A 12,652-nucleotide genomic window follows, 5' to 3' on the forward strand; every position below is an offset into this window, starting at 1 on the left:
GTGATGATACTCTCCCAACAAACCAAGGGGGCACAATTAACACAAATAAATATGAAAATTCCTTTCCCTCACTCTTGTAGCGCCCCTACAGAATGCACCCCTGGGCAATTGCGTATGTGGTCCACATAGGGCGGCGTGGCTCAGTTGGTAGAGCGGCCGTGCCAGCAACTTGAGGGTTTCAGGTTTGATTCCTTCTTCCGCCATTCTACTCACAACCGTTGTGTCCTTGGGCAAGACTCTTTATCACACTGGTTTAAATGTGGCTAATAAAGATAATGGTTTTCACTATGTAAAGCGCTTTGAGTCACTAGAGAAAAAACGCTATATCAATATAACAATTCAGTTCACTTCACATCTAAAACCACCACCACTTGTTGTATTACTATGTGCAATGTGTGTTACTTGCGCCAGGGTTGTCGTATATTTCCTAATAAGACAACTGCAACTCTCTTCTGCAAAACTAAGGTCGGATACCGAATTTGGTACTTTTATAGGTACCGATTGAATTCCGTCAGTACATAAAATCAAAAGGTGCCTTATTTTGATACATTTTGTTCCATATGACGTCACATCCGGTTGTAGAGACTTAACACCGGCTCAAACACTTAGCTCAAACAAGCACTCAAGCAGCACTCATAGCAGACGCAGCTGGACCACCTCAAGGTAACGTTGCAATTTTCCATGCAAACAAAGCAAATATGCCTGATAGAAGACACTCAAACATACAATGAGGTTCAGTTTTTCGAAATGTGCTAGCTCGATGCCAATTTACATAAGCTGTGCCATATACATGTTACTCATTAGCCTTAGCGATTTTACATGGCGATTTTTAAACCTCCAAATTGTGAACATCTTACAACTAAGATGCATGTTACAATCAAACAGTTGGTATGTTCAAGGTACAATACTTACAGTGTAAACACTTTGTGGGGCTCAACAAAAAACTATCCTGGCACACCCAGCTTAATGGCAAAGACTACTTTCTAGCTGGGCAACATAACATATGTAGTTCATACTGTACATTACTGTCATTTAACATCTTGTAAAAACAACTGCATGCAAAATCTACTATATAATACTTGCAAATGAGACTCAGTAGTGTAATAAAGCAGCAACAACTGTGCAGCAAAGTTATCATCATCAGCTCACTGTTAAATGTCAAATAAAAAACTGGTTTTATTATCAAACACATATAACATTTATTAACCCATTAACACACACAAGTACTGAACATTGGTATTGTTGAGTTTTCCCAGGCAACATAACAGATCAAGACTCCAAATTTATAAGCACAATATTGTTTTTGAGCAATTAATAAATATGTGCATTATTTATGTGCATTGATTGCATAGAGTAAAAGCAAATTAATGTGAAAGTACATACAGTACAGTACAGATGGGTACATTTGAACCAATAACAACTGGACGCTTCTACTTTGTAATTGATGCTTTGTTTGTTCCAGTATAGACCTTATTGGTGTCAAATAGCAAAATATGTAATTGTGTGTTGAAGTGTGTTGGTGTAAAAAGTAAATCATACATGTGTGGTCCTGACTTTTATTGAATCTGAATACAAGTTTATGCACTTTATCCATATGTGTGTGTGTGTGCGTGCGTGCGTGCATGTGTGTGTGTGTGTGTGTGTGTGTGTGTGTGTGTGTGTGCGGACAAATACCCTGAGATAGTCTCCATCCTGCAGAGAGAAGCTTTCGGCTTTAAGCATAATTCCTTGTCCCTTCTCTGTGGTGATGCGATAGATGCACTCATGGTTATTGTCATAGTTGGAAGGAAAGTTCGGAGAGACCATAACACCTTCTGGTCCCAAAGAGGTGGCTCCACACTCAGCTATTGTGACAGAATAAAAGGGAAAGACACTCAGTTCCATATCTGACATAGACTGAAATGTACTTCACAAAAAAAGGATCCTGAAGTGGGAAGCATTTAAAGCCCCAATAGTCAAACATAACCACAAGAGTGACAAAACAATAGAAGTCTACATGAGTACAGTCGTCCCTTGCCACATCAAACTTTAAAGTTTTAACTCTATTGCAGATTTGTTTTTGTTTTTTTGTTTTTTTTTTACATATTTATGCATTTAAAAGCCTGCAAAAAGCCTTTTTAAGCAATCAAATGGCTAAATCGACAAAAATACCATTAGTAGTATTTTCCACTAGATGAAAACATGGCTCCTAAATTCAGTACAGTATGGGCCTGATCTACAAAAGGTTTGTGTGTACCAAAATATGTGCAAACTTCATAGCGCACGCAAAGCTGATCTACTAAGAAGGTGCGCAGGGGATTATGTCTCTTCAGTGAGCAAAATAAGGAGTCCATCCATCTAGCTTGGACTTCATGATTATGCAAAATATATGCTGATCATCAGAACTAAATCAAGACTGAAACTGTTGTGTGGCCGCTTTTGGATCTAGGTAGAAACTACATGCAACCTGCCAGTTGCGCAGAAATAGCTTTCAGTTGGTAAATAATAATATCAGAAACATTGCCTATTCAGTAATATCATATTATAATTGTATAGCTGCTGGATGATGTAAGGGGCTTATTAAAACAAATTACATTTATGTTTTAGTCTCTGCTGGCGTTTTTTTAATGACTTTCATTTTGTGATATATGTACAGTATATGTATATAAAATATAAATTGTGGGAATGGCCACTACTTGGATGTAAAAAATAAAAGAGAATCATTAAAGTATAACAGACATGGGGCAACATATGCTATGGTTGTAATATCCAAGTAACTTTCAACAAAGACAACATTTTAAATAAAATCATTGTAATACCATTAATGAAGGATGAGAGAGAACGAGAGATGAACAAAAGCCTTTAAAAAAAAGTGTGAATAAATAATAATAGGGAAACCGAGAGTAACAAAAGTATTAACACATCTCATATTGCAGTTAATGATCTAAAGATCTCCCCGAGGAGTGCTTGTAGAGAGCAGGCGAGATAAAGTGAGGACATTTCCAGTATATAAGCAAACCGATCCTTACAGCATAAACAAACGATGAGAATAAGATAAGGACCTCTACAAGTTTTAAAATAAATGCCTCCAATAACCGTCCAAGAAGATTTTACATTACCAGATATCCTTGCAAAGAATCAAGCATAAAAAGTCACAATGAGAATAAAGCGGCAAACTACCAATTTATCACACTGTGCATAAACTCCTCCCAAACTGCTATTTAAATTAAATGCAACAAAAAATGTGTTTTGAGTGCAGTTGTACAACACTCCAACGCACTTTATCTTAGTTTGTGTGTATAATAGATTGTCTCACCTATACATCTGGGCAGTGTGTTGCTCCAAACTCGCCTGCCTCCACCGAGGCAAGTGATCTTGCTGTCTCCCTCAAGTCGGTAACCGTGGAAACAAGAGAAGGCTAGCGAGTCACCGACTTCAAATTTGAATCCCGTTCGTCTGCTAAACGCAGGTACCCCTGGATCCTCACAAGGCTCCAAGTCGTATTCTGTACAAATTGGTAAGACATTAGGTTTCGACATAAAGTCTGAAGACATAGATATTCACACTTTTATATTGCATGACTTTAAGGGCAGTTTATGTCCACCTATTCAGGTGTCATATTTTTTCCACATAACTATAACTGTATTTTTGTGTCAGCTAAGTATTCTACTTTTGGACTCCTGCACACAAAAGGGTATACATTGATTATCTAGAAAAACACCCACTGTAAATTACTGGTGTTCAGCCAAATAACCATTACATTTGGTGCACACATTGGGTCGACTGATTAGCAAATGTCTTTAAAATTAAAACAAAATTGGTTAAAAAACAGGGCAGACATTTAGTAAAGCTTTTTTACAGTGGTTTTGGAGAGACTGATAGCCCACAAGTCTTTGACCATTTGTCTATTGGTTATACAACTTTGAAGATATCTTCATGAAAAAATCTAAAAAACAGCCATCTTACCTGAGAATGTAATGTTAAATCCCTCGTAACTCATGGAAAAATCTGATATGAATCGTAGCTGGGCACTGAAATTTCCAAAAAGCCCCGCTCTAACACTAGGGGGCAGCACTGAGCCAGTTAATCGGGCTACTGGGACCAGGAAATTGCCGTCCTCCGTGATGGACAAGTAGTCGTGGTTCTCCTCCAAATGGAAAGTATGGAAGATCAGGTGAACTCCTGGGAAAAGTCACGGTTAAATGGAGGGATTGACAGACAGGTGAATAGACGTTTAGATGGTTGATGGACAGACCCAGACAGAAAGTACTTTTTAGTAAGATACACACCAGAAACATATTTATGTATACACACTGTTTGTGGACGTTAAATAAGATACAAATACACAATGCAAAGACTTACACACTTAACTAAATATGTCCTTACCCAAAAAGGAAATGTAATGATCAAGTGAAGCTTGACATTACTCTAGTGCACATTCAAGGGGTGCCACGACACACCCTTAAACATTGTAGTCATTCTGTAATACTATAATTTGCTACAAAGACACTATAATTTTCAAAACAGCCCCGGTCAAGAAGGTCTGGTGATTCACCTAGATTTAAATTCTGCCATCAAGAAAACAGTTTTTGAAATCTCAACATGAGGCTAAAAATGTAATTCTTACATTTAATGATGATATGACATTTCTCTCATGGAATTTAATGTTATTTGAACAGGCTTTGCTTGTTTTCACGGACAATCATTAACAGTATCATAAACAAGTGGAAGATGCTCAGTGGCATACATTGTGATCGTGACCACGCTTACATAATGCACTTTAAGTCACTATGTTTTTCTAATGCTTTGAACCCTGCGCTTATACAGTGCTTTGGCTAATTTAGGGTTTTTCAGGGTTCAGGAGCTTCAAATGTCGCCAATAAATTTAGCCTTATCACATCAGACCAATGAAATTGCTGGCAAGTCGCCAGGTGGGTCAATTAAATTGTTCACATTAAATCAGATGCACTCACACAACCATTTAGTCAGCCATTTAGCTTGTTATGGACTCACCCTAATCATGGAAAAGACATGGCAAAATGCACAAGACACACCCTAAAAGCCGAAGATGATCAAACTAGCCACCAAAAAGGAAACAGCCGCCTCACGGAACGGATATCAACCACCATTAACAGGCCCCGAAAGGATGGACCACCGTGCGATGAATAACTTCAGCGGTTTCAGCACGCAGGAGGAGGCTGCTGTATTCCATGTTGCAGGCACTGCCTTTTGTTAAACTTGTGAATGAACGAAGGTACCCGTGTACATATTTCACATTTCAATGTGTACACCTGCGGCCTATAGACTTGTGAAGTCAATATATGTACCAAATATAATTCATCCAAAAAATTGGTAGGTGCGGCTTATACTTAGGTGCACTCTATAGTTCAGAAATTACGGTAGTTTGTAATTTAGATGGGTCAAAAGATGAGTCCAGAGTCAGAAATAGGAAACAGCACAGCATGTAACCGTCAAAAGATTTCTAGTCGCAATGTTTTTGTTCACGCAGGAGAGCTAACATTGTGTAGTTGTGTTCTTACCTTTACCATGAGACACCTCTACGGTCCAGGTGCAGTTCAGAGAATTGGGATAGAAGTCCGGAAATCCCGGTGAAAGAATTGTGCCAATTTTTCCAAAAACATAACCTCCACACAGAGCTATGGGAACACAAAAAAATATTTTTAAGCTTTAAAAAAAGTGCAGTCAGGTCAGTTAATGGCATGTCTCTTCTATCTGAATTCCCACTTTCTGTTAAAAGGACCACAATCAAGTCCAATTGAACTTTATTAAATGTGCAAAACATATAATTGCTGGACCTCTGTGAACTCAACTGAGGGCTGACATGGTTGGTATTAAAATAATTGCAGGAAGGAAATACCATTTTATAAGTCACAAACATTTCTACTATGAGGTTAGGTTTAAGACTTTTTCATGAGGATGAAGTGAGAAACAAGACATTTATATGAGGTTTGTTCAGCTTTTGATACATGCACAGTTCAATAATGCTAAAATAAATAAAAAAAAGATGGAAGACCACAATAACTGCAATGGTTCTGACTGCCAACAAACTTGGTCATTAAGCAACACTCTCCGGCACCAATCAACCAACAATATTGCTGCTTTATTTTTGAAGGAGTTATTGGTCATAGATTACTGACTTACTCTAGGCAAATCACACATACTGTACAGTATAACCCAGTGGTTTGCAACATTTTTATACCAAGTACCACCATAGACAAAAATCGGTTACCCAAGCACCACCATAATGACCCACATTAAAATTGTAGTTCCTGTCTTATTTTGGTGGCTTTTCCTGTTTTGTTGGTGTTCTCCTGCAGCACCTTCACACCTGCCTTAGACTGCTCATCCCTGCGCCTGCTTTCTGTTAGCAATCAGGACTATTTAAATTGAGCCTTTAGTTACCTTCTTTGTCGGGAATTTGTCATGTACGGGTGTACTTTGACGACACTTCTCCTGCCGCACGTATCGTTGCATAAGTCTTTGCATTCTCTTTTGTTTACTATGTAGCCTTTTTGTTTTGCATACTTCCCTATGCTTCAGAGCACTTCCCATCTGCACTCGCTTTTTGTTTATTTTTGTCGCACTGGATTAGATATCATTTTTACCTTCACCTTTTTACCTTCATTCCGCACTCCATCCAGCTGTATAATCACTCGCCATACAGCAATAAATGATATCTGTCTATTACCTGACACCTTCTATGTTAGCTACTTCTCTTTGTTTTTAATGTCTATTTTCTATTTTCTGCTGGATTTACTCTCTATTTTATGCTGCAGCTGTCACATATACTCTAATATTGTACATGGTAATTGTTATATATTGTATATATGATATAGACATAATATAATATAATATATCAGTATATATAATATACTGTAGATATATTATGTAAATATTACGTATATATGTTATATTTTATATTGCTATATTTAGTCTATTTATACCTGCATTGTCCTTTCCATTATTACACTTTCCATCATTGTAACTGAGCTACTGTGTGGAACAATTTCCCTTGTGGATCATTAAAGTTTGTCTAAATCTAAGTCTAAGTCTACCATTCTGCATCTTGGGAACACGACTAATCTTGCTACTATGCGACCAGGCAGAGGTTTTGTTTTGTTTAAGTATGTTCGATATTTTTGACCTCTGTAACATTACACACAGTTTGAATAGTAACACTTTGTTTGAATAATGGAAAAAAAAACACTGTACTTTAAAAAAAGCGATTTTTGGCGTACCACTAGACAGAGCCCGCATACCACAAGTGGTACATGTACAACAGTTTGAGAATCACTCGTACAACCAATATCTAAGAGTCATAGTCTTTAATTTCTCCCATCTTTCATTTAAATCCAATTACCTTCAAGTGCTTCAGAAGACAAACAAATTGCTAACAAAAAACAGAATTAAAACAAAAACAAATCTTTAATATGTCACTTCAATTTGGGACAACTTTAAACCCTCGCAACACTAGTAAACTGAGTAAGAATTATTAATTAAATATTTTACATTTTCATGGCTAGAGCATAATTATTCATTGTTAGAGCTCTCTTGACATGACATGTTAGAACTCTCTTGACTTGACATAACACCCACATAGTCACCTTTACACTCGTCAAGGCGGACCTGGATGCTATTGGAGGTTGAGTCAATCAGTGTGCACAATACTGAAAAGTGCATTTTGATTGATTTAACTTCATCTAGTGATTGATACTGTAGTACTGATATATTTTTAGTTCAAAATGTTGAATTTAGGCCAAAATATTTACAATATCCGAAGCTCAATGTGGCGATGGATGACTGTATTATAAAATAATCATCGATCGATCAACAATCTCTTAAATGATAAAACATACCTTAAAACCACTCTTTCATCTGTGCATGGAGGGCGGTTGTGCCCCACCACCAGCCCCCCCCCCCCCCCCCCCATCCCTTTTGTTTATCCGCCGCTAACTCCTCCTCGCTTGTCATATTTCAATAGAGTTGAGTTGCGATGATGACAGCCAATCTCGTCCTGCTCTCTCCCTTCCTGATAAACCGGCGCCCCGTTTTACCCACGCCTGTTGGGATTTGCCTCAAACTAGGATGTCGTCTAACTAAATGACCCGTGTTGAAAGAAGCATTTGTGTGTAGACATTATATAGTGTAAAGATGCATCCTTAAAGGTCTGTGAATGAGCTCAGCCAGAGAAGAGAGATGGACTGGTAATGCATACCTTATGTGAGGAGCACTGAGCTGTATGACAAGGTGAATAATAACAGCAGACACAAAATGATTTAGCCATTTTTCCAAGTAGAGGTAAGTGAAATGAATCTTTCATTTCATGTATAGTCCTCTATCTTTTTTTCCTCCTTCGTCATATTAATGATGTATATGAATGTTTTATATTCTATGACATATGACTTGATTGTGTGAAACTGTCTTGATAGGTTTTTGATAGGTATCACAAAAAGAAAAAAACATCAACTATCTTAAAGGCCTACTGAAATGAATTTTTTTTATTTAAACGGGGATAGCAGATCTATTCTATGTGTCATACTTGATCATTTCGCGATATTGCCATATTTTTGCTGAAAGGATTTAGTATAGAACAACGACGATAAAGATTGCAACTTTTGGTATCTGATAAAAAAAAGGCTTGCACCTACCGGAAGTAGCGTGACGTAGTCAGTTGAACATATACGCAAAGTTCCCTATTGTTTACAATGATGGCCGCATGAAGTGAGAGAGATTCGGACGAGAAAGCGACAATTTCCCCATTAATTTGAGCGAGGATGAAAGATTTGTGGATGAGTAAAGTGCAAGTGAAGGACTAGTGGGGAGTTGAAGCTATTCAGATAGGGAAGATGCTGTGAGAGCCGGGGGTGACCTGATATTTAGCTGGGAATGACTACAACAGTAAATAAACACAAGACATATATATACTCTATTAGCCACAACACAACCAGGCTTATATTTAATATGCCACAAATTAATCCTGCATAAAAACACCTGCGTGTTTGTTATGCTAGCTCCTAGCTCCTCTGCTAGCTCCTAGCTCCATAGAACACGCCAATACAATTCAAACACCTGATCAACACACACAATCACTCAGCCCAAAAGACCGTTTACCTAACCCAAGGTTCATAAAGCTTATATATTTTTTAAAAGTTACGTACGTGACGCGCACATACGGTCAAGTTATCGAATGTTTAGCAGCCAAGGCTGCATACTCACGGTACCTGATATTCAGCTGGGAATGACTACAACAGTAAATAAACACAAGACATATATATACTCTATTAGCCACAACACAACCAGGCTTATATTTAATATGCCACAAATTAATCCTGCATAATAACACCTGCGTGTTTGTTATGCTAGCTCCTAGCTCCTCTGCTAGCTCCTAGCTCCATAGAACACGCCAATACAATTCAAACACCCGATCAACACACACAATCACTCAGCCCAAAAGACCGTTCACCTAACCCAAGGTTCATAAAGCTTATATATTTTAAAAAAGTTACGTACGTGACGCGCACGTACGGTACGGTACGTGTTATGCTAGCTCCTAGCTCCTCTGCTAGCTCCTAGCTCCATAGAACACGCCAATACAATTCAAACACATGATCAACACACACAATCACTCAGCCCAAAAGACCGTTCACCTAACCCAAGGTTCATAAAGCTTATATATTTAAAAAAAGTTACGTACATACGCAAAAAAAAGCCAAAGCTGCATACTCACAGTAGCACGTCTGCGTCTTTGTCATCCAAATCAAAGTAATCCTGGTAAGAGTCTGTGTTGTCCCAGTTCTCTACAGGCGTCTGTGTATCCAAATCAAAAGTCCTCCTGGTTAGAGTCTCTGTTATCCGAGTTCTTCCATCTTGACTGCATCTTTCGGGAATGTAAACAAAGAAGCGCCGGCTGTGTACTGTTGTGGCTGACTACGTTCGAAAAATACGTCCATTTCGCACCGACAACTTTCTTCTTTGCTTGCTCGGCTTCCTTCTCCATAATGCAATGAACATGATTGAAACAGATTCACGAACACAGATGTCCAGAATACTGTGGAATTATGAAATGAAAACAGAGCTTTTTCGTATCGGCTTCAATGTGGAAGGCATACCCGTGTTCGTCGGGCTACGTCACACGCATACGTCATCCTCAGAGGCGTTTCGAACCGGAAGTTTAGCGGCAAATTTAAAATGTCACTTTATAAGTTAACCCGGCCGTATTGGCATGTGTTATAATGTTAAGATTTCATCATTGATATATAAACTATCAGACTGCGTGGTCGGTAGTAGTGGGTTTCAGTAGGCCTTTAAAGGCCTACTGAAACCCACTACTACCGACCACGCAGTCTGATAGTTTATATACCCACTCGACACCGAGGATGTCGTTGTGGCTTGTACAGCCCTTTGAGACACTTGTGATTTAGGGCTATATAAATAAACATTGATTGATTGATTGATATCAATGATGAAATCTTAACATTGCAACACATGCCAATATGGTAAATGGTAAATGGGTTGTACTTGTATAGCGCTTTTGTACCCCTTTTTAAGGAGCCCAAAGTGCTTTGACAGTATTTCCACATTCACCCATTCACACACACATTCACACACTGATGGCGGGAGCTGCCATGCAAGGCGCTAACCAGGACCCATCAGGAGCAAGGGTGAAGTGTCTTGCCCAAGGACACAACGGACGTGACTAGGATGGTAGAAGGTGGGGATTGAACCAGTAACCCTCAGATTGCTGGCACGGCCACTCTCCCAACTTCGCCACGGCCGGGTTAGATTAGTAAAGTGCAATTTTAAATTTCCCGCGAAATATTCTGCTGAAAACGTCTCGGTATGATGACGTTTGCGCCTGACGTCACGGATTGTGCGGACATATTGGGACACCACTGTATTCTGGACATCTGTGTTGGTGAATCTTTTGCAATTTTTTTAATGAACAATGAAGACAGCAAAGAAGAAAGCTGTAGGTGGGATCAGTGTATTAGCGGCTGGCTACAGCAACACAACCAGGAGGACTTTGAGTTGGATATGCGCTACCGTGAGTACAGCTTTGGCTTCCAAACATTTGATTGCTTGCCCGTACGTGCGTGCTTTGGGGAAATATATGTGCTGTATGAACTTTACGGAGGTGAACGGTACTTTGGGCTGTGGGATTGAGTGTGTTGAGCGGGTGTTTGATTTGTATTGGTGGGTTGTATGGACGGGAGGGGGGAGGTGTTTGTTATGCGGATTAATTTGTGGCATATTAAATATAAGCCTGGTTGTGTTGTGGCTAATAGAGTATATATATGTCTTGTGTTTATTTACTGTTTTAGTCATTCCCAGCTGAATATCAGGTCCCACCCGCCTCTCACAGCATCTTCCCTATCTGAATCGCTTCCACTGCCCTCTAATCCTTCACTCTCACTTTCCTCATCCACAAATATTTCATCCTCGCTCAAATTAATGGGGTAATTGTCGCTTTCTCGGTCCGAATCGCTCTCGCTGCTGGTGGCCATGATTGTAAACAATGTGCAGATGTGAGGAGCTCCACAACCTGTGACGTCACGCTACTTCCGGTACAGGAAAGGCTTTTTTATCAGCGACCAAAAGTTGCAAACTTTATCTTCAATGTTCTCTACTAAATCCTTTCAGGAAAAATATGGCAATATCGCGAAATGATCAAGTATGACACATAGAATGGACCTGCTATCCCCGTTTGAATAAGAACATTTAATTTCAGTAGGCCTTTAAAGGTATAATGTATTTTTTAGGGCTATCATTGTTAATGTGTTAACACATGGGATTAATATAAATAGATTAATGCGTTATCAAATATGAATGAAGATTAATCATATAAATCCTTAACCTGGAAGACGCGCACATTTTTTACGCGGTCTGTGATTGCGTTGAGGGGCGGCCCATTTTGCTTTAAAACAGTACTTTTGATAAAACTAAGGTAACTTGTTGGTATTGCAGCAACAAATGTTTTTATCATCGGCGCACATGAAGTTTAAAATATCATCTTAAAGCAAAACAGGTACTCGAGGATGTTGTCGATTCTCTTGGCGACTTCTTTAGTAAACAGCTAAATCTTGTGACTTTTTTTCCGGGGATATTGGAGACTTTATTGTGTCTTGGAGACTCTGAGGTGAAAGCAAGCAGCAGTCATCGTCCTCAGTGAGCAGTGACGGGTGCTGACGCTCCGTCAGCTGGTGCTGCTTTGCTTGCATCGATAGCTATGTGCTAGCATGAATGCACGCAGTCACGGGGACACCGTGCAAACTCCACACAGAAAGATCGGACCCAGGACTTTCGTATTGTGAGGCACACGCACTAACCCCTGTTGCACCGTGCTGCTGTGAATTTAATTATATATTATATCTATCTTGTAATAATATACTTATTTGTTTATATCAGGAGAATATATATTGTATTGTTGATCAATAATCAGATTATTTTATCTGATTGTTGGGGCAGGACATAATATTTGCTTCTTCCTGATCCTTTTGGACACAAGTTTTTTTTATTAATTTTGTTTAGCAATAAAAATGTACTTTATTTTTACAAATTATAATATTTTATTGGCAATGCTATTTTTTTCTTTCTTTGAATTGCGTAGATGAAAAGTACTTTTGGTTTGGTGCGTCCGAAAAAAAAGATTATT

General features: G+C 38.8%; 1 protein-coding gene across 1 annotated transcript in view; it reads right to left on the reverse strand.

Moving 5' to 3' along the window:
• Positions 1 to 12,652, reverse strand: part of LOC133630056 (CUB and sushi domain-containing protein 1-like) — a 426,532-nt gene that overhangs the window by 262,956 nt on the left and 150,924 nt on the right. The window contains exons 13-16 of the mRNA XM_062021303.1: positions 5,520 to 5,636; positions 3,946 to 4,161; positions 3,296 to 3,484; positions 1,675 to 1,844 (exon numbers count right to left, since the gene is read on the reverse strand). Of these exons, the coding sequence (XP_061877287.1) occupies positions 1,675 to 1,844; positions 3,296 to 3,484; positions 3,946 to 4,161; positions 5,520 to 5,636 (692 nt within the window). The remainder of the gene's footprint in view (positions 1 to 1,674; positions 1,845 to 3,295; positions 3,485 to 3,945; positions 4,162 to 5,519; positions 5,637 to 12,652) is intronic.

This window comes from Entelurus aequoreus, linkage group LG02, assembly GCF_033978785.1.
Source record: "Entelurus aequoreus isolate RoL-2023_Sb linkage group LG02, RoL_Eaeq_v1.1, whole genome shotgun sequence".
NCBI classification, from domain to species: domain Eukaryota; kingdom Metazoa; phylum Chordata; class Actinopteri; order Syngnathiformes; family Syngnathidae; genus Entelurus; species Entelurus aequoreus.